This window comes from Apium graveolens, chromosome 1, assembly GCF_009905375.1.
Source record: "Apium graveolens cultivar Ventura chromosome 1, ASM990537v1, whole genome shotgun sequence".
NCBI classification, from domain to species: Eukaryota; Viridiplantae; Streptophyta; class Magnoliopsida; order Apiales; family Apiaceae; genus Apium; species Apium graveolens.
The window spans coordinates 31,291,416-31,318,584 of NC_133647.1; the positions used below are offsets into that span (position 1 = coordinate 31,291,416).

At 37.1% G+C, this 27,169-nt stretch overlaps 1 protein-coding gene across 1 annotated transcript; it reads right to left on the bottom strand.

Moving 5' to 3' along the window:
- Window positions 1-11,967: 11,967 nt before the first annotated feature.
- LOC141662127 (uncharacterized) lies at window positions 11,968-25,890 on the bottom strand. The gene is made up of 4 exons (XM_074469195.1): window positions 25,833-25,890; window positions 24,894-25,250; window positions 24,432-24,814; window positions 11,968-12,174 (listed from the first exon to the last, which is right to left on the bottom strand). The coding sequence occupies exons 1-4, from the start codon at window positions 25,888-25,890 to the stop codon at window positions 11,968-11,970; spliced, it is 1,005 nt and encodes a 334-aa protein (XP_074325296.1).
- Window positions 25,891-27,169: the final 1,279 nt, after the last annotated feature.

The following is a 27,169-nucleotide window of genomic DNA, read 5'->3' on the forward strand; positions in this document are numbered from 1 at the left end:
GGCTGGGTTGCTCCCAGGCAAAAGGAGAGGAAAGGAGTGAACCAATGCAAACCATTTCTTCAGTTCTGGCAAAAGTAAGTGAGGGGAGTCCCACCTTAGATTGTGAAGGTGAGGGTATGAGGATGGGAAGCCAAGGGGAGCCCTTGATGCAAGAAAAAAGAGGTTATGAGAGAAATGTAGTTACAGGAGTGATAAGGGTGGACACCATTGCTAGTGAGTCAATGAATGTCAGTGATGCAGAAAGGAAGAGGCTATTTTAGCAAGAATATCAAGTTGTCATAGATTTCATCTCCCTGGATGTTGAGACATTTACGCATCCTGTTACAGCTTATCAAACTCTAGCTATACAGGGAAATGAGGAGGCTGAAAAGATGTTTAACCTAGTGCATACAACTACTTCTCTACAAAGAGTAAATGATGCAATCACTGTTATGCCATCAACAACTGGTAGTGATTTTGAACTGGCTGAAGACTCTTTGGGGGATGCTGGTAGGGATGATGAGGAAGACAACATGAGCATAGGGGGAGATGCAGACATTCCTTCCTGGATGTTAACCAAAGAGTGTTCATACTCACATCTCCAATCTACTTTATTCAAGCTCATTCATGACACCCAATCGGGCATTCAAGTATCTACAAGTGCCAACACAAAAAGGTTACTTACTGCACATCTTGAAGCTCTATAGTTGCACAAAATTTAGGCTCTCCAACACAGTCAAAGTGTGGATGAAATGAAGCAAGAAATCTCTGAGGCCAAACAGGATGTCATAGCAAGGTTGGATGCTAGACTTCCTGGAACCACCATGACTGAGATAGCTCAGAAATTGAGGAAAAAAGCATATTTAAATAGAAAGGTTGAGGCCATGGACTCTAGATTATCTGATATGAAGAAGTCAATGGCCAAAATACTTGCTAATCAGGAAATTCAGACTGCTCTGCTCCAACAGCTGGTGGCTACTCAACTCCCTTCCACTCAACAACTTGATGATACCAAAAAGAGGGAGAAATGTTCATCAAGTGAGGGGGTAAAACAGCTCAACATTCAAGTCAGCAAAGTAATTCAGCAATTTCTTTCACTAAACCACCAGCTATGGATAGCATTGATCTCTTCAATCTGGCAGCAGCAAAACTGAAATCAAATGACAAACTGCCAAGGATTGATATAGCAGCAGCTGAGAAGGAACTAGATGAAAAATGGAAGAAAATTGATGCTGATATTCAGAAGAAATTTGGTCAGCTACAAAAGCCAGACAAGACTTTTCATCACCATTATCAAGTCAAACATATCTCAGTGCATGAAATGAGTCTAGGCAACTTGAAAAAAGGCCAAACTTCATGCATCAAATCTCCAAAAGCTGATCTGATTCTGAAGCCTAAAAGAAACTACTCAAAGTTCTCAAACAAAAACCCTGTGGATCTTCTGTTTGAGACACCTAAGCTAGATGAAAAGAAGTTGTTGACAAGGTCAATTGCATTTTACAAAGATCCATCTGATTTAGTCCAAAAAAGGAGAATTTCCAAGATCTACAGGAATGGAAAAGAGATCTGTGTGGTGGTTGGACACCCTCTATTTGTAGATGCTAAGAAGGAAGAAAAATAAAGGATAAAGCAAGAAAAGAAGCAGGCTGCTCTAGAAGCTAAGAAGCTCAAACAAAAGAAGGAGCAAGCTGCTATCTTGGCCAAACTTCAAGCTGTCAAATGTACAAATGAGATGTCTAAAAAACCACCTGTGATAACTGAAGCTCAGAAACAAAAAATGTAAAATGAACCTCCACAGAAAAGAAGATTCAGACACAGGCTTTAATCCAAGAGAAAATTGGACTTTAGTGATGAGGAAATGGAAGACTATATTCCCAAACAATCTACAACTTCAGCTCAGACATCCATGCCCTTAATGGTACATGAAGAATTCAAGGTGGATCCAACTAAGAATTTTCATGGTGAGCCTATTATTCCCAAGGATGAGCCTTTAGACTAGGAAAATCTTCCAATTCCTGAATTCAACTTACCTATCTTCAACAAGCCAAAGAGTACAAAGATAAGAGCTACCAAGAAAAGCAAGCATGTAACTCTCAGAACCAAGACCCTAACCAACTCTAAATCTACAGTCAACAAGGAAGATTTGTTATATATCTGTGACATCAAGGAGTTTTCTGACTTAAACCTCTACTTAGATGAACTGGAAGAAGTAAGAGGAATTGATGCTCATAGACATCTTCTTGAAAGATTGGTGTTTAAGTACAAGGCAGGGAAAGAAATCACATGGCCTCTTCACAAGATTCTAGAAGAAAGCCAATCTGTACTAATAAAGATCTACTCATCTTTCAAAAAGAACTTTGGATTCAATGTGACTGCAAGGAGATTGGTTCTGATGAAGATTGAAGAGCTAAGGAGTAATAGAGCCAAAGATGCACTTCTAAAAACTTTATCAATTCCTTTCACTGGGAAGAGAGTGCACTTAAGGCCCTATTGGCTGATGGAATTCATGGATGATAATGGAGTTAGAATATTACTCAGACTGGATGACCAATTGAGTATCTCTGGCAATGAGACTATATTGGAAATGCAAGAAATGTTGGATCTATCTGAAGCTGATGAACTTGAATTCCACAGACAACTCCAGAATCAAATAGAGGAGAACAACAGGAAGCTTGGGAAGAAATTCAGACAATCAAGGAAATAGACATATCTACTCAGAGTAGAGGAGCACCTTGATAATTATTGTGAGAACTCTTTGTATACTTTGCTTTGTTCAATTTTCAATAAATATTGTAGCACCTATCAGTATTATCTACTACTATTTAATCTGTATTTTTAGGATGTTTTGTTATCATCAAGTTTCTCTTAATTTATGGCTATAATTCCAGTAGACATAAATTGGGGGGGGATTGTTAGGAATATGTTTTGAACTTGATGATAAGTTAACAAAACACCTTAGTAGATTTAACTTAGTGAATTTTGTAGCACTCGATGGATGATCAAATATAGTCCCGATGACAATATAGTCCCGACGACAATATAGTCCCGACGACAATATAGTCCCGACGGATGACAAACTGACATCCATCGAGTGAGTAGCTTATGTAAAAAATAAGAATTGCAGTACATTTCTGCAAGCAACATTGTGTAGATTTTGTAGGAGTATATGAGTCATGTTGACTACTAGTGGATATACAGAATAGGGTGACTAATTGTAAATATAAGATATCTTGTAATTCTGTATAAATGAAATGGAGTCAAGTGACATAAAAGACTCCCAACGGATGGTTCACAAAGACTCCCGATGGATGATCAACAAAGCTCCCGACGGATGACAAGCATAGTCCCGACGGATGATCAAATTCAAATAGTTGTTGATAGTGACAACACAGTCACATATGTTGGGTGTTTGCAAAAGGAATGTGGCAGCCTGTTAAGAAGGAATTTGAGAACAAAGAAGCATTACCATTTCCATGCAATTGTGAAGATATTCAAATATGCTGGAATAGAGTAGTGAAGTAGCATGGAGTTAGACCAAATATGTTTTACTTTTATTATCTTGTCTTATTATCATGTAAACTTGGTGATATATAAACCAAGTGTAGCAAGTAGAACAATTAACTAAGCAAGCCTATTTTCAGAAAAACAAATCAAGCTGTATTCTGTAAGCATTTCTCTGTAGTTTAGTTGTTCAAACTTGTAAGCAGCTGTGAGCTATTCAAAAGCTTCACAGGGTTCTCATTTGATATATATATCTCTGGTAGATACTTTCAAATCCACCAGAAAGTTTTAAAACTTGTGTTTTTATTACTTAGTGTTTTGATTCTTATCTCTTCTTTATTCCGTATCATTGCTAATCAAACATTGTTATATTTATCAAGTTAGAACATTCTTTAAATTTGAAAAAGTAGCCAGAATTACATTTAACCCCCCTTCTGCAATTCTTGTTGTATTGTTAGGGAATAAAAGGATTTATGAGCAGGTATAAGTGATATGAATTGTTAATTAGAGAGCTTGAAAAAAAATGATGAACTAGAAGAATCCTGGAATAAAGTTTTTGAGAAACGGCAGAATAATTTTATATTCATTAGTGGAATTTCGAGATATTTTGAACGAATAAATGAAAGGTATGGTTATGCCCTTAGTTGGATAAAAAGATGTATGTTATGTTAGCTAGTAGTATATTTAAATATCAGTATGATATGTTCTGAAGTATGGTGAAATGATGAGTTCATGATGGTGGATTGATTTGGTTGGTTAATTGTTTGGTTGATTATTGGTGTCAGCTTGAGTCTGACTAATAGTCCATAATGTAGAGGAGATGCTGCCCAAATTTTTAGAAATACCTTACTTTTAAAGGCAAAAGTATACTTCCATGTGTTATTAATATTCTTGTTGATACTTCAAATGATTGCGATCTCGGTTCTTGAAATAAGTCGTTGTAGCCAAACTGACTTTATATAATTGGTCTCTGATTTCATTTAGCTAGTCATCACTCGGTTCGATTGATCAATTAAAAGAGTTAATTAGTTAATTTTACCGACTTATGGTCAGTTAGATGGAAATCGATTCCAATTAGATTAAGTCAAATTCTGATATGATTTTCAGATCTGAAGTCAAAGCAATGAGAAATTTGGAGGAGGTAAGGACACCAGTAGAATTCAGAAGTTTAGCGGAATTAGTGCAATGTTACTGCAAGTGTGCGAGGATTTAATTGGATAAATATGCCTTTGTAATAGATAAGAGAATTAAAATGTTATTTGCACATGCAAGTGAGAAGAATGTTTTCAAGAACCCAAGGGTCAAGATAAGAACCAAGAGAAGGAATTAAGAGAATGAAGAAAAGAAGTTGAATAAAGAAGAAATTAGAAACTACGCCAACATGGATGTGGTTAGACGATTATAGAAATTTTATCATCTGCAATAAATTTTATTAAAAGGATTTGGAAGTTTATCAATTTAGAATGACATTATAAATAAGAATTATTCCAACATACCGGAGAACTCACGAATACAAGTATTTGATGTAGGATATGAGCTGGCAATGTTGGCATGTGAACTAAAGAGGGAGGTGTTTTGACTATGCAGGATAGACGATGTATAGCGTGCATAGACCTCAATAATCTGAAACATATCTTCAATGCGAAGAAGCCAAAGATATGACAGAGGATAGTTGGAGTTGATTAAAAATAAAAGTTGTGCAATTAGCAATTATGTGAGTAAGGCTAAGGAAGTAGATGTCAACGGGTGTTGATCGTTCGGTAGACAAGAATTCAAATAATTATATAAAGTTTTCATTCCAGTATTAGCCTCAAAATGGCTTGTCTAATAATAACCAATTCAGTACAATTAGAAAGAAGGAATCGCCTATGTTAAGAAGAGACAATGAGTCATGAGAATGGAGAACTTGACTACAAAGGAAAGTGGAATCAAAAGGATGATAGAGAAATTTTATAAGATTGTCCAGGATATAAATAAGTTATGAACGTCAGGGTGTTAGAGCTAATGGAGTGAAAGGCATATATTTGGAGATAGGAAATTCATTCTAAGATTGTGATTAAATATAAAAATTTAAACGAAGGTATTGATTGACATGACATAAGAATGGAAATAGACAGGCATATAATTAAATGCTATGTTTATTGAATAATCAAAGCCAGCATCAGAGGGTGAACCTATTACCGCAACCTTTTCAAAAATGAGTATAGCTCATTAAGGAGCAATATAGAGAATCACTTAAAACCAAAGATGAAGCAATCGTTATTTAAATTATTAAGGATAGGTTAACTAAACCTAACCATCCTTTTATTAACGAATACGCCATCTAAGGAATAAGTTGATGTTGCTACAAAGAGATTGTGGTGCACTATCAGATTCAAGTATAGATTGGAATTGATCGATATTATTACTTAATCTAATATTGTTGGACAGCAGTAAAGTGAAGAATTTGAGGAAACATTTATAAATTGAGATAGGAAATACATCACGGGAATATGATTAAGTACCGAAGGCTAAAAGAAATACTTGGTGACCTGACATGAAGAGAAAATGAGGGAAAGCGTCAATTGAATCATTATTGATGGGTTATCCCAAACCTAGTCATTTTCTTTTATTAATGAACAGCTTGTCCAATAAGTGGGTTAGTTTTTGTTTGAAGAAATGGTGGTACGTCATCAGATCCAGGAATTGATTGTAAATGATCAATACTATTTGATTGGAGACATGACAGAAATATTTAGAATACGGTGAATTATGTCGAACCGGAGTAATGTATGCGATTCCTAGATGAACAAACATTAAATAAGGCAGAACTAAAAGAGAGGAACTTGGCTAAACATCGTTAACTCAAGGGATTCACGTTATTCCAAGAATATGATGCAAGACATGGATGTCAAAGAAGACTTTCCGATAATATGACATAAAGAAAAGGATAGACGTTATATGTGACTAGACGACAAGGGAGAACATTGCAGTTAGTTTCATATGAGAACTCCTTGGAACCAAAATAAATGATAATATGGGTTGGAATATGCAGGTGATGTCTCCAGGTTAGTAAATTTTCTCTGCTCGATTGTGATTCGAGGGAATTAAGGTATGATGATACGATTGTGCGTCAATCACGTCCAGTCAGGATTTTCTCATTGATTTTTTTTAATTCTGGAGTAATTTTGAAATCATTAGAAAATCGAATACGCCATGGTTTCGGTATATCATTCGCAGTTAGACAAGAAGATTAAGGGAACGATTAAAGTGCCTCGAATACGATCGAAAACGATGACCAACTAGGTTAATTGAGCAAAGAAACATGTGGGAATGAGGTTCAACAACCAGTAGCTATTGTAAACGTTCATGAGCACGAATTATTAGAATTTGAAAGAAAAGAGAATTAATATGTGTTGTGATAGTCCTTTTGAGACAGTAAAAATAGGCAGGATAAGTGAAAGTGAGTTGACTTCACAGCCACCTGTATAGCAGGTTCATAAGGTATTTATACGTGTATATTTGGGAAAAATAATTTAGCCCCATTATATATAAAAAATGGAGGCTTAAATTGAGTTATATGAGCAACTAATGGATTATGATGTCAGCAAGAAGCTGTTAAGTAATAAGTGATACTTTGAGTAAAAGTTTATGAAAATTTGTAAGATTGAGGGATCAACATGAGCAAATGAAAGTGAGATACTTGAATGTATCATTATCTAATCCTTAGTGTGATTCTGAGGACAAAATCATTTTAAGGGGGGAAGAATGTAACATCCGGGAAATAACGTGTAATTATTTTATCAATAAATAATTGTTAAGTGATTATTATGTATTTTTCGTAAATTATCTGATGATTGGTGTTGATATGTGAATGTATATATGTGATAAAGTATAAGTATGTTAATTTTATTATGTCCAGAATAAAATATAGATATATATGGTATTTTCTAGTAATTTTTAGAGTGTTATATGATTTTATAATGATTTATGAATTTATTAATTATTTTTTGAATAATTACAAAACTATTTTATAAAGCCGGGAATCATCCAACTTCAACCATTTTTGTGTTTTTACAACCCGAAAACTCCTTCCTAACCTAATCTGGTAATTTCGGACATTTTCCGTGTTTTAACTTTTTCAATCCGGATTATGGTTTGACCGGTGCGCGTCCCGGCGCAAGATTTTCGATACGATAATCATTTCGATAGATCAACAAAACCCGTATTCTCGAAAGACGAAATAATATTATGTTATTTTCGTATAAAGTGTTTTATAAGAAGCCCAGTTTGGATAATTATCCAATACGGGTATAAAATCGGATCGTTTTGCAGTTACTTAGTGCTAAGTAACTAATTTATCGATCTAATATGATCCAAAAGGAACCAATATTCCATAAATATAATTAGCCTTTTTCTTATTTCATTTTATTCGTATAATCATAATCAATCTGTAAAAATACAGAATTTACATAGAAAAACCTTAAAAACATTGTGTTCTTGAAAATCAAACGCACAAACGAATGCGTTATCGAACTCTGATTCAAGCGTGCAATATATCAAATGGAAGCTCTCGAAAATTTCTTTCTAAATCAATCAACCATTTTTGTGCAGAAATCAAGGTGATTTTCTTATTTAATTATTTTAATTTGAATTTATATGATTTAATATACGAACTTTTGCAAACGTGATTATCTGATTGTTTTGATGATTCCATGTTGTAGAACATGTTTTTCTGGTCAATTTCATATATTATACTTCAAAAATAGAGTACAATAACATATAGTAATTGAGGTTTAATTTTCTGAAAATTCGAAAATTAGGGTTCTTGGTGTTCTTGAGTTGAAATTTGGGGCTTTTTGATTTACGAATCGTTTGATGGTTTTGATGCTTAAATAAGCTTTATTATTGAATTTACAGTTGATTGGTATATGGAATTAGTAATTATAACCCCTAGAACTGTATAATCAAGTTCATGAATTTTTTTAAACTTTGATACAATTTTCTTGGTTATATAATTATTGTCTGATGATTGTGATAACGTGAATAGTTTCTCAATATCCTGAGCTTCATTTTGCCATTAAAATCACTGAGTTTGGTTCAGTTTCGCGGAAAATCGATGTTTTCCAATTTGGGGTCACCGGTATTCGAGCAGATGCCCGGAAATCGTGTAGTGATGGTTGTTTATGATTGTTATGATTAATTCAGTGTTGTGGAACTGAAATGGAATGTTTTGGCTTTAAATACGATGAGAAAAGAAGCAAAAACGGGGGGGTTGGGATCGCCGGAGCTGGCCGGGGAGTCGTCGGATTCTGCCATGGTTTCCGGTGATAAGGACTAGACATTTATATATTGTCAATTAATTAAATGGTATCTTGTATGATAGATACACATAGTGCGAGGCATTCGAAGTCAGGCAGTGATAGTGAAAGTAAAGTCTGATTGCGTGTAGTAATAAAACGAGTGGATTCAGAATAGAGATGAACCTGAAATGGTGAATGATAAGAAATGTCAAGTGGTCAGTCAATGGAAATGCAGACGTATCAGAACTGAGTAATATGGCAGATAGTTAAAGATCAGAGGGTTATCAATTGAGGCAAGTATTCCTAACCTTTCTTCTAAAATACTGCAAATATTTCTTCATTCCTATTCTAAGTTCAGAATAGTTAAATGTTTTTATATTTCGCTACAATTACTCTTATTTATGCAAGTGCCTTTTTATCTTGTTCCTTGATTATCGATTGATCTCTTTAGAAAATATCCATTCTTCCGGGTTATTTGCGAACTGAAACGGGATGTTTTGAAATCAAAATGATTTGACATCAAAATACTCCACGGACTGGATGGTTACGATAAGGGCCAGGAATGAGCTGGACCCTAAGGGCCAGGGATGGTTGGACCCTTGATTATTAGGCCATAGTTGCCTGGGTACCCCATATGTTGGTAGATCTATGCAGTTGGGTATAGATCCGCACTGTATCCTGACTGATCTACAAGTTATAGTGTATATGTAGGTTTCTAGTGTCCAGTCTAATTTATTGTTGATCGCCATTAACGGCATTCCTTCATGAATAGTTTATGATTACAAAAATCAAACAAATATTTGATGCAAAGAGATGAATCAGTGAAACGTTCACTGTTCTATTACAGAAAATGTGATTATGATTAAAGGCCAATGAGGGCCGATGTTTTATTCGTTCAACTGTTTGAAATAAATAAAGATGTTTTGAAATCATTCAAAAAAATCATTTCCAGATGTTTCTTTGATCTGATACCTGGAAACCATTTATGATACTTGCTTGGCATTTTTGGATCACTCTTGCTTTGTGAAATCCTTTTTATTTCAGTATCAAATGAGGGCAAAAGTGAATATCTTTCAATAGACAGCAAAAGTGAAGAGATTCCAGCTGAAGGGGATTTGGAGGTGTCAGAGTGATCAATACGAGGAAATTAGTAAAAAGGTAATGAAATTGTATTTAGATATTGTAATTTAAGAAGGTTGGATTCTTGTTTCATACCATAACCTGTAAGCGATCCGGAATAATGAGGGATTATCTGTATATTTGATTTAATATACAGGTTTATAATATTTTAACTTATTTAGTGACACCCAATCCTGACCCCGGATTTGGGGATGTTATAACTTGCCACTAATAACATAAGTAAACCTGTACAGTGATCGTATAAATATAAAAACCAACCCCTTAATACTACTACTCAGGATCTTTTAAGGTTAAAGTATGAAAATAAGAACAACTCACTACTTTTATTATAAACCCAAATTGATAGTCATGCAACTTCTCTTTATTACAAACCAGTTAACTACACAAGTTTTAAACTAAGTTTCTTTAATTCAGGCAACATCTACATCTATTCACTCTACACCTGCTCAGGCATCTCAAAACTATCTTCTTGGATTGGAATTAGCACCCTTAGTTCCAGAGGATCCCGCATTTTGACCCGCTTCTTGACCACTACAGTATGAATGGGTTTCATTTTCGGCTTTTACTGAAAAACAAGATGGGTAACAACAATAAAGGTGAGCCATAATTGCTCAACAAGCCTGTAACATATATATAATATAAAAAGAATGTTAAATGAACTGGTAATCTTATTATTCAAATATCCATATATTTCTACAAATAATAATGAATGCCACTATCGGCGATTACCAATGAATTAGACTGGACACAAAAACCAACATATGTACTATAACCCGCTAATCAGTCAGGATATAGTGCGGATCTATACCTGGCTGTATAAATCCACCAACATATAGGGTACCCATGCACTTTGGCCTAATAATCATGGGTCTGGTTCATACCCGGCCCACATCATAACCATCCAGTCCATAGATCAGCATCCTAGAACAATAGGTATGCTTTGATGTATCCCAACATCAGAATATATCAGAGTATAAGTATATGTATATATAAAATATTAGAATATGAATAGAGAGTTCAATGAATTAGGAGAAATCAGGAATCGAAATGAAATAGGAATAAAGTATAGTAATTGTGTGTTAGTGTTTGTGAACATGAGTTGTTAGTGTATAGCTGCCATAGGAATTTGAAAGCAATTCACTATTCTGAACTTAGAATAGGGGAAAAACTTGCCTGGTATATGATTTACTTCGGGTAGTCCACAGTTCCCTAACTCTGGCTTGATCAGCCTTACTGGTGTTGAATCTATCAAAGAAAGATATTCATTTAGTTGACTCTCATCGTAATCGTATCTCAGACTGAGGCCACATAGCCCTTATCGTCTACACATACGATTTTATCCGACCTGTATATAAATTATCTAGAATTGAGGACTCAAGTACTCACATAAGTCACATAGCACATAAGGCACATAATTAATTTAGACTCACGAATAATTTTAGAATCAAAATCGAATCTATGTTCGCATTAACAAACAATATCTGACTCGTTTCCTAATTTTCTGGGATTTATTAGACTCGTAATTATAAATAATAAGGTTTGTAATGAATAAATATCGAAATTCGACTCGTGTCCGAAAGGAATGAAGATTTAAAACTTTTTAATGGAATCGGGTCATTTTCCTGAGTTTAAGGGCTTTCATTTCGATTAAATCGGATAAACGGTTCAATTATTACGCAATAAATAAGAATAAATCAATTATTGTTCAGTATAATTAATTATTCAAAAATAATTAAACCACAAATATATTTTAAATAATTATCTAGGAAAAATCAGATTTAAAAATGATTTTTCCCTAATTTTTGGAATTAAATAGAATTTATTATAAATTATTTAAGTAAACTGATTAATTATCAAATAATTAATCAATTTAAATAAATAATAAACAAATAAGAAATATTTATATAAATAAATAAATAATTATATTTTTAAATTTCTAAACTTAAAAAATAATTTAGATTTATTTATAAAATAAATTAAATAATTAATCGAATTAATTAATTGATTTATTAAATAATTAAAAATGATATTTTTAATTTTATTAAATAAAAATAAAATAAATAATTCAAAAACATATTTGTGCAACAGGAGATGGGGCTTTTTGATTCAACGGCGAAGAAGGGGGGTAGTTTGCCAGCGTCTTGGGGAATACGATCGGAGCTGAAGAACTCGTCGGTTCAAGCCCAGAATTCGGCGAACTTCCGGCTTCCTGCGTCGTCCAAATCCCGGCCAAAATCGCACCAATCGACCCCGTTTTTGATCCTAAATCCATCTAAACGTCATTAGGAATTCACCCATCGCATCAACAGCCCGCAAATCCGCTTGAATCAACAAATCGTCCAAAAATCTGGCCATACCTCGCCACTTTCCGGTGAGAACCCAAATTCATCAATTCTCAACCAAATCGATCATTTTATAGCTCAAATTAACGCCCTAGTCGACTACAATCATCTCCTATAAGCAAAATTAATCACAAACATCTATAAATTCTAAAAAAAACGAAATAAAAAACCGTAAAAACAAGGACATGGTCATAACAATCTGGGGGTCATACAATCAATATAAACACATAAAATCATTCATCAGATCAAGATATAACTATATGAATCATCAAAATAACCAAACGATTCCTTGAACTCAAAAACCGAAATCAAAGTCAAGAACACAAAAAATCAATTTTAACAAATATCCAACCTCAGTTGATGATGTTGGTATCAAAAGATTCGTCTCTTCGAGAGGATTAAATTTGGTTACTCGAACTAAATCAAAGGTTCAGTGAATCTCCCACAATCACGGGTTGATTCTCAGGCAATCTCAAGAACGCAAGCTTCACCCCCAAACTAATTTTTCAGATTAATTAGTTTTTAATAATTATTTTACAATTAATTAATAATAAAGCAACTATTTATAGTAGTAATAAAAATACCCCTAATTAAAATTAAGGCTCTAATTATACATTTATTAAAATTGATTGGCCCTAATTTTTATAATTTTTGGGTATTAATTTTGAATTTTTAAATATCCAATAAATACAAAATATATATCAAAAATTTCCAAAAATTGTGAATAATACAAAAATGCAAAGAAAAATAATACTTGATAATTTCACGATCCTATAAAAATAAAAATATGAATTTTGTGAGGCTTTTGACACCCGAAGGGGTCCGGAAAAGTCATTTTTTACGAAATAAGAAAATTTATAAAATGACTAGATGTTCAGAATATCGATATGGTATGGGTCATACTAGGCAAAATAAGGCCAATGATTTTGTATGAACTATCAGCTATTAAAACATTGTTTGGGTCGTACAACTTTTCATATAAAAGCATTTAACCTATAATAAAACACCCGATAATTACCCTGAACACATTCTGACAAAACAGAATATACATAGCATATAACAGTTAGGGTTTTATAACTCAATTCACTTAATGACATAAAAAACACATAAATCATCTTTATTAAGATATAATACAAACATAATTTCTTAGTCGTTACAACTACGACTACACAAGAAATCAGAAGAAATGAAGACAATGCAAATACAAAGAATCAAAATATTAGAAGAAGGATTAAAGTCTGTTTACAGGTCACTAAAAGAAGTTTATTAATATGTTCATGCCTCATTGAAGAATAAAGTTTAAATACTTTCAGGGTTTTAGAAATGTTGAAGATTCATTGTATAAGTGCCACTAGAAGATTTCAGTGTATTTGCGTTGATTGAAGCTAGACAGTGTTCGAAGCATAGGAATCTGAAAAATTAAAAACATAGTATGGACAGAGGTTAAAGAAGACAGCTGCAGTCTTGAAGTTATACTCACTGACAAGATTTCTTCTATATGTTCAACCATCGGTGAAGAACAGTGAATAAAGTATTCAAGATTGTAGTAGCAATGAAGACGTTGTCTAAAGTACTAGAAAGGACTCTAGTGAAAGTACATTTATTTATTGACAGTCATTGTTCGAACTGATAAAGTTGTTGCAAGATTAATAATGTAATCAAGGCCATAATACGAAGACTTGAATCGGAGTTAGTCGTCTGTGAACCAGACCACTTGCACTAGGCGTCAACAACTCGTGAAAGGAATTTGGATATTATTTATAGAAGACTTGTTAAGTTGAGGAACGTACTTGGATTGAACGTTTATCTGTTGAAATACGAGAAGAGGTGCGCAAGGTATAAAGCTAAACAGCTCGAGGGATTGGCCAAGTTCAAAGTTTAATTGTTAACTTTAATAAATTTATATAATGGACTTTAATATAATTTATTTAATAAACTTAAAATAATTTATTTCATAAACTTTAAATAAGTTTATTTTATAAATCTAAATTAGTTTATTAATATAAATTATATTCGAGTTTATTTTATAAATTAATTAAGTTATAATTTAAACTTAAATTAGAACATGAGGTGGCCATTTGGTTTATAATGTAAAGGAACCTAGCATATAAGGGAGCAATGATCGCCACTCGGGATTTTATTTAAGGCAAGGAAACTCTTCTTGGTGCTTATGATTGCAAGTTAGAGTGCTATGCACCTCCTGTACTCGCAACTAACATTGAAATCAAAAGAATCTGAGTACAAAGCTTGTTGTAGTCGTCAGTTAGGGGTGAATGGAATTCTAAGTGATATATCACCTCAAGTCGCAAGTAGACGCAAGTGTACAAGTGCAAATCATCTCAGCCACAACTTTGTTGGACATTCAATTGAATTATGTGGTAAATATTCAGCCACGTATTTTAATTGAATATAAAGTCTACACTCAAGCAGCAGATTAATTGATTAACCAATTGTTATCTTTATCTTCTTCTCCAACAACGAGAGCTAATAAAAACAAAAAGCAAAGATTTATAGAGAAGCTCAGGCACCTTGAATATCCATTTAACTTCTCATAAGAGAAACGTTATAATACCCGGTTTAATTCTTATATATTTATAGGGGCATTATAATCGTTATCCGGTAATTAGATCCTTAGAAAAACAAAAGCTATATCATTGTATAGGATTTAATTTGTAATATCTTTGTAGAAGCAAGAACATTATTATTCTTGGTTTGTAATTGGTTAATTTATATATCGGAGTGTAGTAACCCCTCGAGGATTTATATATGAATATATACTTCCTCAAATATCTTATGTTCCTCATTTTATTGTTCCAAACACTATTCACCTCTATAACATGGAACCACTAACCGAACACTAAATTATATATCCGCAAAAGATTGGAAAGAATTTTTTAATTTAGTGAGTATCGTATTCAACCCCCCTTCTACGATACTTCGGGACCTAATACGAACAAAGTTTGGAAGTTGGTTCCTGCACCAAAGAACAGAAGTATAATTGGAACAAAGTGGGTGCACATGAAAAAAAGGGATGAAAATGGAATTGTAACAAGAAACAAAGCAAGGTTGGTTGCAAAAGGCTACTCACAGGAAGAAGGAATTTATTATAATGAAACTTTTGCTCCAGTTGCAAGACTTGAAGCAATAAGGATCTTTCTTGCATTTGTTGTACACTCAAATTTTAAAGTGTATCAAATGGATGTAAAGTGTGCATCATTTAATGGTGAGTTGGAAGAAGAAGTTTATGTACAACAGCCACCTGACTTTGAAGATCCATAATTTCCATATTTTGTCTATCAACTACTCAAGGCTCTCTATGGATTAAAGCAGGCACCTAGAGTTTGGTATGACACATTGTCAGAATTTTTGCTTAAACATGGATTCACTAGAGGAATAATTGAGAAGACTCTATTCTAGAAGCAGTATGGTGGTGATATGATCATAGTTCAAATCTATGTTGATGATATCATTTTTGGTTCTACTAATAAAAAATTATGTCAAAGAATCTCAAGACTCATGCAGAGTGAATATAAAATGACAAGGTTTATTAGAGAACGTCTAGAATTAATGTACGATGCCCAATCGTACATTTTGGTGTTACACAAAATTCAAATCATATGTGACAATACTAGTATCATATCTATTGTTGCTAATCCAGTTAATCATTCTAGAACTAAGCATATTAATGTAAGGTACTATTTTATTAGAGAACGTGCTGCAAATGGTACTATTGAGCTCATTTTTGTTCCAACAGAAAATAATTAGCTGATATTTTAACTAAACCTTTGGATGAAGCAACTTTCACTAGACTTGCTAGTGAAATTGGAATGTTAAATTCTTCATCCTAAAGGAAAGAACTCAGCTAATGTGTTGCAGCAGATTAATTTCTAATAAATCATAATTAATTTGATTTAATTGGAAATTAACTGAAATATGATTTATAAATATTTCAGAATTCTCTGTAGATTTATTTTTCAAGATTTAAAATTTAGCTTGAAATTTTTCAAATTCTAAGAAAACTGTCTAAATGTTAATTTACATTTTCAATATGTGAGCTTAACATAAGACGGAACCAAAAAGAACAAATGTATATAGAACTGAGTTCTCGATAAGTCTAACTGACTTCTCGACAAGTCATTTTGAGACTTCTCAATAGAGTTCTCTATAAGTCTTTTTCTAGACTTCTCAAAGGATTTCTCGACAAGCCTCATTATGACTTCTCGATAAGTCTTGTAGAGATCTCGATATATGTTAATTCATAGAGTTCTCTACAAGTATACATTTTAGATTTCTCAACAACTTAGAACTGAAATAATTTAATTTAATAAATTATTTTAGTAAAATACTTTTGATATAAAATTATTTTGATTTTATTTTGATTTATTCAAATAAAAATTGGAAAAAATCAGTCCATTCAGGACAAACTGGGTATTTATTTGACACCTCGATAAGTCACTATCTAGTTCTCGATAAACGTCAGGAAAGTGACATATCGATATGTATCTATTCTCACACGTGACTTCTCAATAAGCAAAACCCAAACGTTTATTTCTACTTTTCGACAAGTCATTTACCTTTTTCTATAAATACCCAAACATCTCGACATAACCCTTCTTTACGCTTTCGAGATCTTAAGTGACCTAGCTTTTGCAAATCTTAACTGTTCTCTCTCATTTCAAACTTTTTCTCTTTCAAATCTCTTACCCACTCAAATTCAAACACTTCAAATGGCATCAAAAACTGTTAAAGTTGTTACCCCTAAGGATGGAACCAACTACCTAGCTTTCACAAATGCTAACCAAGCTCCTGACAATTTTAAGAGCTTTAAGTATTTATCTTAGACATACTTTGCAGGTGCTCTGACTGCAAATCCTATTATGTACATGGATGTTCTCAATGATTTCTGGAATTCAGTTGTGGTTAGGACTGATAGGGATAAATAAATTATGCTTGTATAATTTATACTGCATTAATTGTACAAGCTGTGGGCTGCTAGGCCCAATAAAAAGATATATGATACTCAGACCAGAAAGGTTAAGCCTGATGGACCAGATCAGGCCTGATGAAATAAAAAAGGCCCAAAAGCCCTGATTATTAATTAATTTCGTAATTAATTAATAAGGGGCAAATCAGATGTTGAAAAGAGTCCCGATAAGGATATAAATCCTTGGAGATTAGCCTCAAGGGGACCTAAAAGGATAAGGAATCAGTTTCCTACTATCTAGGACTCCGAAGTCCATTCTAATTATGAGACTTGCCCACCAAGTCTCCTATACCAAGTCCAATTCAAGGACTCCCAACATCTATATAAGGGGTCTCACCCCCACCAATCAGAACTACGTTTTTTGGCTTGATTCTCTAATTCACAGAGATACGTAGGCATCTCGTAAAGGCAGATTGAGTCACGAAACACGAGAGCAGCCATTAAAGGCCTTGAGCTCCCGAATCTTAGTATTAAATACAGCAAGTAATAACCTTAGTTTTTTATCCACAACATTTGGCGCCGTCTGTGGGAATCACAACAACAACCATGGCGAGAACACGGAGAACAATTGGAGCTCTAGAGGAAGGAACACCATTAGAGACAACCCAGGTGATTTCATCAACCGTGGAGGTTCCTCCCCATTCAACTTATGCATCTACTCAGGAGGAAGCCCAGACAGGGGCAACTCAACCCCAGCTACAAGGGACAACTCCCCCAATTCAAGGTACGAATCCTCAAGTTCAACAAATACATATACCTGTGAATTCTCGACCCGTCGGGTATGAATATTCAACTATTGTTACTACTAACCCCCCTTATGGGATGCCCCTTCACCCTGAGGTTGGAGGAAGCGGATATACTGGGCGAAGTGAAGCACGAGGGCGGTCGCCCCCCTATATACGAGGTTTGGATCCTATCCCTGAGGATCGGGAATTTTCTGGTCCATACACTGAGAGAGACTCCGAATCTTCGGATGATGAAGTGGCCCCGAGAAGGAGGCGTCCTGGAAAAGAGCCAATGGCCGATAGAAGGCAACGCCCCCAAAGCACCCCAGGGGCGAATCCCCAAGAAGTGCAGGAAAAGATCAGGGCTCATGAGGCTGAAATCCAAAGGCTGAGGCGTGATTTGGAGGCTCACCAAGCCACCAGACCCCACATACCTCCTAGGGGGAGAAATCCTCCTCCTATCATAGACCTGGATGGTCCGGTAAGAAGAAGGGTTGCTGTCCCAAGAACTGATCCAAGCAATCTCCTTCCCCTTGGAGATCCTGATGATCCAACTCCACCCTTCACAGAAGAGATAATGAATGGCCATATCTCAAGAAAATTCAAGATGCCCACTATCAAAGCCTATGATGGCACGGGAGACCCCGCTAATCATGTTAGGACATTCTCTAATACACTGCTGCTGCAACCCGTGAATGATGCTATAAAATGTCGGGCCTTCCCTCAAACCCTGTCGGGTATGGCTCAAAGACGGTACAGTCGCCTACCCCCAAATTCTATTGGATCATTCAGAGAATTAAGTCAGGCTTTTATTAAGCAATTCATCAGTGGAAGAGTCCATGAGAAAAGTTCAGCATCTCTTATGAGTCTTGTGCAGGGAGCTAAGGAATCCTTAAGAGATTACCTGAATCGTTTTACAAAGGAGGCTTTAAAAGTCCCAGACCTTGATGATAAGGTAGCCATGATAGCACTGCAACAAGGAACTAGGGATGAGTTTTTCAAGATGTCTTTGGCTAAACGACCCCCTGAGAGCATGTTGCAGCTCCAAGAGAGGGCAGGGAAGTATATCAAGGTTGAAGAAAGTATGAGGAAGACCGTAGTAAGTAATGAGCCCACTGGAGGCAAGAAACGAAAAACTGATTTGGAGTATATCGCTAAGGACAAATATCCTAGAACCGAACAAAACCCTGATTCAACCCCCAAGAAGGGAGGACCTGGGCAAAAGTTCACTGAATACGCTAAGCTGAATGCTCCCAGAAGTCAGATTTTGATGGAGATTGAGAAAGACAGAGATATTCGCTGGCCTAAGCCCTTGAAGGCTGATCCCGCCAAGCTAGATAAGGGCAAGTATTGCAGGTTTCACAAAGATGTTGGCCATGGCACCGATGAGTGTAGGCAATTGAAAGATGAAATTGAGTTTTTGATTTGAAAAGGAAGATTGAACAAGTATACTGGAGATGGAGGGGACAGAAATAATAATGGAAGGAAGAACTTTGAAGATCGTAGGAGGGACCAAGACGATCAGGGGCGAAACCCCCAGCCTAGAGGACCAGTTATAAACACCATTTATGGAGGGACGAGACCTCGAGGGCCTGTGATAAACACGATCTTTGGAGGTCCAACTGCTGCTGGATTGTCCAAAAATTCCAGAAAGGCATATACTAGAGAGGTTATGCATATTGTTGGAGAAGCCCCGAAGAGGGCCAGGACAGAAGTAACATTGGCTTTTAATGATTCCGACCTAGAGGGTGTGAAGTTTCCCCATGACGACCCGCTGGTCATAACACCAATAATAGGAAATAGCCCGGTTAAGAGGGTCCTTGTGGATAATGGTGCTTCTGTGGATATCTTGCTCCACGACACCTTTCTAAGGATGGGGTATAACGACTCCCAGTTAACACCAACCGACATGCCGATATATGGATTTGCTGGAGTAGAATGTCATGTGAAAGGGATAATCAAATTGCCAACCACCATAGGTACGGAGCCAAAGCAAGCAACGCAGATGCTGGATTTCGTGGTGGTAAAGGCTAGTTCAACTTATAATGCTATCATGGGGAGAACAGGGATACATGCCTTCAAGGCAGTCCCCTCTTCCTACCATTCAGTCATGAAGTTTCCCACCCAAAACGGGATTGGAGAAGAGAGAGGAGATCAAAAAATGGCTAGAAGCTGTTATGTGGCCTCTTTGAGGGCAGATGGAGTCGGGGGGCAGGTTCTTCCTATTGAAGATATGGATGTTCGAGAAAATGATGAGAATAGAGGAAGGCCAGCAGAAGAATTGGTTTCGGTTCCTTTAGACCCCGAGAATCCTGAGAGGACGACTTTCATTGGAGCCACATTAGAGGAGCCTCTTAAAGGGAAGTTAGTGAAATTTTTGCAAGAAAATAGTGATGTGTTTGCATGGTCAGCAGCTGATATGCCAGGCATAGACCCGGAGTTAATTACTCACAAGCTAAACGTAGATCCAAGCCGGAAGACAGTGAGACAAAAGAAAAGAAATTTTGCCCCGGAAAGACAAGAGGCTATAAAGCAGGAAGTGGAAAAGCTCTTAGAGGCTAGTTTCATTGAGGAGATTCAATTTCCGGAGTGGTTAGCAAACCCTGTAATGGTGAAGAAGGCTAATGGAAAGTGGAGGATGTGTATAGACTTCACCGATCTGAATGATGCATGCCCCAAAGACTGTTTTCCGCTGCCTAGAATTGATACTTTGATTGATGCCACCGCTGGACATGAGATGCTGAGTTTCATGGATGGGTTTAGCGGATACAACCAGATCAAAATGCATAAGGATGACATTCCAAAGGTATCATTTATCACTGACTTTGGTGTTTATTGTTATCTTGTTATGGCGTTTGGTCTCAAGAATGCAGGAGCCACCTATCAAAGGTTGGTGAATAGAATTTTTAAGGATCTTATTGGTAAGACTATGGAAGTCTATGTTGATGACATGTTAGTCAAGAGTCTAGTAAAGACTGATCATATAGCCCATTTAAGGGAAGCTTTTGAGGTCCTGAGGTACCACAAGATGATGTTGAATCCGACGAAGTGTGCTTTCGGAGTAGGATCTGGAAAATTCTTGGGATTGATGGTCTCGAAGAGGGGAATTGAGGCAAACCCCGATAAAATAAAGGCAATCCTGGACATGGAACCCCCCAAAACTATCAAGGATGTTCAGAAGCTCACAGGAAGGGTTGCTGCGTTAGGACGATTCATCTCCAAGTCAGGAGACAAGTGCTTGTCATTTTTCAAGTCACTAAAGAACATCAAAGACTTTGTATGGAGTGAGGAAAATCAGAAGGCATTTGAAGAGTTAAAGAAGTATATGGGCCAGGCCCCATTGTTGGCCAAGCCAGTTCTGAATGAAGTTTTATTCTTGTACTTGGCTGTTTCAGAGAGCGCCTTGAGCGCCGTGTTGGTTAAGGAGGAACTGAAAGTCCAGAAACCCGTATACTATGTCAACAAAATTTTGCATGGTGCTGAGTTGAATTATTCAGCCATTGAGAAATTCGCTTTAGCCTTGGTAATGGCTTCAAGAAAGCTGCGTCCTTATTTTCAAGCTCACCAAATTGAAGTGCTAACAAATCAGCCACTGAGAAATATCATTCACAGTCCCAAGGCAAGTGGGAGACTGATTAAGTGGGCAATAGAGTTGGGAGAGTTCGATCTCAAGTATAAGCCACGTACGGCCATAAAAGCCCAGGCACTAGCTGACTTCGTGGTGGAATGTACCATACCCAACCAAGAAGTCGGGGGGCAGGAAGATACCATACCTCAAGACAAGGGAGTCGACAATGGGGACAAGGAGAAAGAATATTGGGTTCTCTATTTTGATGGAGCATCAAAAACAAATTCCAGTGGAGCAGGGTTGGTTTTGCAAAGCCCTGATGGATCCTTAATTGAGTATGCCATGAAGCTAGACTTCCCAACCACAAACAATGAGGCAGAGTATGAAGCCCTGATTGCTGGCCTTGGTCTAGCTGGGACACTTAGAGTCAAAAACTTAAAGGTCCGTGGAGACTCGAAGCTGATCATATCCCAGGTAAAGGGAGAATTTGAGGCAAGGGATGATACGATGGCTAAGTATGTTCGCCTAGTAAGGGCTGTGATGACCCAATTTAATGAATGCCATGTTGAACACATTCCAAGGGAAGAAAATGCTAAAGCAGATGCGCTATCAAAGTTTGCTTCATCTGAGATTGAAGAAAGTTCAGGAAGTGTGTACTTCCGTGTTTTGAAGACACGAAGCATAGATGTTAAGCTTGTGGCTCCCATAGGCTTGGGGACGTCATGGATTGATCCCATCAAGGCTCACATTCAGACCGGTTGGTTGCCAAGCGATGCAATTGAGGCACAGAAGTTAACTGTTCGAGCACTAAGGTACTCTTTGATAGATGGGATTTTATATAAAAGATCTTTCGTGGTTCCTTACTTGAGGTGTCTCAGGCCCGATGAGGCACGCTTAGCTCTTGAGGAAGTGCATGGAGGTATTTGTGGGAAACACTTGGGGGGCAGGGCCTTGGCTCATAAGATAACCCGTTTAGGCTTCTATTGGCCAGAAATGATGGCTGATGCCAAAGAATATGTAAAGAAGTGTGATCGCTGTCAGAAGCATGCACCAGTCGCCAGACAACCCCCCGAGATGCTGACCTCTATCAACTCACCTATTCCATTTGCTATGTGGGGGATGGATATTCTAGGGCCTTTTCCTATGGCCACGGCATAAAGGAAATTTCTGATTGTAGCCATTGATTATTTCACCAAGTGGATCGAAGCCAAACCCTTGGCCAAAATCACAACTAAGCAGGTTGCACAATTCCTGTGGGAAAACATTATGTGCCGATATGGAATTCCCCGTATCCTCGTCACTGACAATGGAGCACAATTCAACAATGAGGAATTCAAGAAGTATTGTGAAGAAAATGAAATTGAATTACGATTCACCTCTGTGGCTCACCCGCAAGCCAATGGGCAAGCAGAGGTAGCAAATCGGATAATCCTGGATGGACTAAAGAAGAGGATCGAGAAGTCAAGAAATAATTGGGTGGATGAGATACTTCCCATATTATGGGCCTATAGGACTACCTGTAGAGTCACGACAGGAGCAACTCCTTTCATGTTGGCATATGGGGCAGAAGCAGTGGTTCCCGTGGAGATATCACATTCCTCTCCAAGGATTCAGGCTTTCAACGCAGAAGAAAATGAGGAAGGGCAGAGGTTAGCCCTGGATCTGATCGATGAAGTGCGAGATAAGGCACATGCAAAGATAGTAGAATATCAGAAAAAGGCTTCATTCTACTACAACCTAAGGGTTAAAGAAAGGTTTTTTAAACAAGGCGATCTAGTCTTGAGGAAGATAGAAGCATCTGGTGTAGGACAAAAAGGGAAGCTTGCCCCGAATTGGGAAGGGCCGTACAGAGTCAAGAGTGTCCAAGGTAGAGGAACCTACAAGCTAGAGACTATGGATGGATTTGAAGTCCCGAGAACTTGGCATGCACAAAACCTGAAGGTTTACTATGTGTAGGGTAGCCGGATACGATTCTCACTCGTCAGGATGGCGAGTAGGTTGAAAAGCACCTTGAAGCTTTGCTTGCTTAGGATTTATATGTTTTAGTTTTATTACGAAGTTTATTATTACTTGTGTAAGGGACGAATCCCAGACAATTTTACAAAATTCATGAGTTCTTCAAAGTATGTTTGTGGCCTAACAAATAAAAATCAAATGCATGGATGCAAGCATAGAAGGTGATAAATGAAATAGATCTGATAGATATTACAAAAATTCGATAAATAAAGTCTCGAAAATAGGATAAAAAACAACAAGCCACGCAGGGCTGAAAAAGCTCTAAGGAGCTGAAGTACCCTCGGCATCCATATCATCGTCCTCTCCGCTCTCGCTGGATGTCTCTGTAGTCTCGGAGGAGGAGGAAGAGCTATCGTCCTCAGCTGGTCTGGAAGAAGACTCGGGAGGGGGAAGGAGTGGATCCTGAGAAACATGATTCGAGACAACTACTCGGGTACGAAACCTCTGTAGCAAAGCCTCGTCATCAGGGCAGACATAGTCCGTCGGGTTAATATCAGGACAAGCCTCGTTCACGGTCCCAAGGGTCGTGTCCCAACCAGTCCTAAAAAACCCGGGAAAGACTGAATCATCCCTAATCCTCATGGATTGGGCAAACTCCTCCGAGTCCAGATAGTTGTCTATAGCTTTATCCTTCTCCGCCCGAAGTACCACTAGCTCGGCGTTGGACTCTCCGAGTTCTTCTTCCTTGCGCTTGAGCTTCTTCTCCAGGGTAGCATACTTCTTCTGTTGCCTCCTGAGGGCATTGTCGGCCTTATTAGAAGCCCGCTTCCATGACTCGGCTTGCCTCACGGCGCCTTGAAAATAGGCGTTAGACTGAAACAAAGCAATCAACGAAGTATAAGGCAAGAAAATGCTACAAGAATGAAAGATAAATTTAAAAGAGAGAAGGCATACCAAAGCCAGAGATTGGGCTCCCATGAGCTTAATCCTCTCAAGGTCAGGGGTGGCCACCACATCAGTAAAGTCCTTTGGAGTCACGCTATGGTAGGACCAATCCCAAGCATGTTTCGTGGAACCAACCACGGTGTCCCCTCGGCGGAATCCCCAGAGAGGCTGGAAGGCGCCTGTGGCAGTAGCAGTAGGGGCAGCAGCAGTGATAGGAGCACTATGGCCCCCAACTCCTTCAGTTGAAGCCTCCCCCATAGGCTCTTTGTGCTTCTTCAAAAAGATAGGCTCCGTGGCCTTTCCCCGGGTGTCTAGGCCTGCGAGCCGAGCTTTCTTCATCCTAGCTGTTTCCTCAACCAAAGGAACATTGTCCTCATTAATCTCCTTAGCAGCTGAAACAAAGCAAAGAACAAAATAAGTGATGTTAATAATGCATGAAATGAAGTAAAATCGAGAAGGGAAGAAAAATACCCTGTTGAGAAACAGAGGATAGTCCCACATGAATCAGGGAAAACTCCTCTAAGAGAGTCCAGCTGGTGGTGGTGCCATCATCCTGAGTAAGCCCATTATAAATAATAGTTTCTTCAGGAGTTAAGTGAATGGATTTGAGGCTACCATCACTGACCTTCCCGAAGGAAGATCGAAAAAGTGTGCCCCAGTCACCATTCTCCCAACGTAACCCAACAAAACTATTCCTCCAATTTTGATTATTATCAGGAATAGAGGCGCTGTTAAAGATATGTTTGCTTTTGGGCCTTTGCTTGACATAGACCCAGCCACAGATATTGGAAGAACTATTATAACACTGAAAGACCTTCCTAAAAACGGCTACAGAAAGAGGAAAGCCCTCCCTAAGATAACAAACCATAAAACATAGAATATTCCTCCAGGCGTTTGGAGGAAGCTAACACGGGTTAATTTGTAAATCAGCCAAAAGATGAGGAATAAAAGGATGGAAAGGAAACCTAAGCCCAGCATTAAGGGCATCTGTGTAAATGAAAAGAGTGTCGGGTCTCCAGTGGCAAGTATGGTCACCACCAGAGACTGGAACTAATCTAAAAGGAGGAAGGACGTTATAACGAGCATTTAGTTTATTGAAATCAATGTTGTGCCAAGTGTTACAATGATTAAAAGAATCGAGATGTGCAGTAGAGGGATATTCATCCCCCCCTAGTGTTAATCATATCGATTAAAGACATGTACGAAGAACGGATCTCGATATCCTTACCTCGTTTTGAAGCCGAGGCAATCTTCGCCGCTCTCTCGGAATTCTTGTCAGCCATTAGTAAAGCCTAGAAAACCTGAAAGTCTTGAAGGGAGGAGTGGCCAAAAAAAAAACTAAAGGAAGAGAAGAGGGAGAAATTTGTAGGATGAGTGGAGAAGTGAAATGAGAGGTGTGAGGAAACACACCCTCATCCCACCTTTTTATAGCCAAGAAGAAGGGGATTTGGGCCTCAAAAAAGCCCATTTGAGCCCAAAAATAAGAAGGTTCTGGAATTATCCAGAAAATCCCTGGAAAAATTAAGAGAAATTTGAATTTTTTTGAAGATTCTGGAAGAATCCAGAATAACCTTAGAAGAATTTGGAATTTGGGCTCAGAAATGAGGCCCAATTCTAGAAAAATCTTGAAAAACCCAAGGCCCAGTACCAAGGCCCAAATACAAAAAGCCCTATTTGAGGCCCAAAATGATTTTTTCAGGCCCAGGATTAATAAAAATAGTGGGCCCCAAGGTCAGCCCAATAAAACCAGCCCAGAAAAGGGCCCAATTAGTTAAAAATACAAAACCCAGTTGAAATGGGCCCAGGTTATAAACCAAAAAAGGGGATGGCCCAAAAGAATACAGCCCAGGTTTAAGGGCCCAAATCCAAATTACAGAAATATATGCAAGAAATTAATTCAAGACCAATTCAACCAGGAAACACAAAGGAATCCTGATCGAAGCTCCTGAGGTCGAAATCTTGTCGATCAGGGCTGAAAAATAAGCTTAATTCGACCTGAATTAAGACTCATTCGACTAGAAATCAAGGCAAGATCATGGTCGAATGGATCCTGCCCGAACTTACGTCGACCTGGGCAACAAAAGGTGGCTAATTCGGTCAAAACAAGGAATTCTGACCCAAAATCCTGACCGAAAATTCTCTGCTCGAAATATATATATATAAAAAAAAAATTAGGAAGAAATCCTGGCCGAAATTCGACCAAGATTCCTGATCGAAACCATCCTACCCGAAATCCTGTCGACCAGGGCAATATGGAGGTTAATTCGACCAGGATCCTGGTCGAATGGATTCCTGGTCGAAATCTGCATAAAAAAAAGAGAGAAAAGAGAAAAGGAAAAAAAAAGGGAGGAAAAAATTCCTGGAAAATTACAGAAAAATAAGGAAATTCCTTAAATAATTTCTGAAAAATACTAATATTTTCAGAAAATTAGGGAAAAATCCAGAAATTAAGGATAAATCCCAGAAAATTAGGGAAAAATCCAGAAAATTAAGGATAAATCCCAGAAAATTAGGGAAAAATCCAGAAAATTAAGTATAAATCCCATGAAATTAGGGGAAAATCCAGAAATTAAGGATAAATCCCAGAAAATTAGGGAAAATCCAGAAAATTAAGGATAAATCCCAGAAAATTAGGGAAAAATCCAGAAAATTAAGGATAAATCCCATGAAATTAGGGAAAAATCCAGAAATTAAGGATAAATCCTAGAAAATTAGGGAAAAATCCAGAAAATTAAGGATAAATCCCA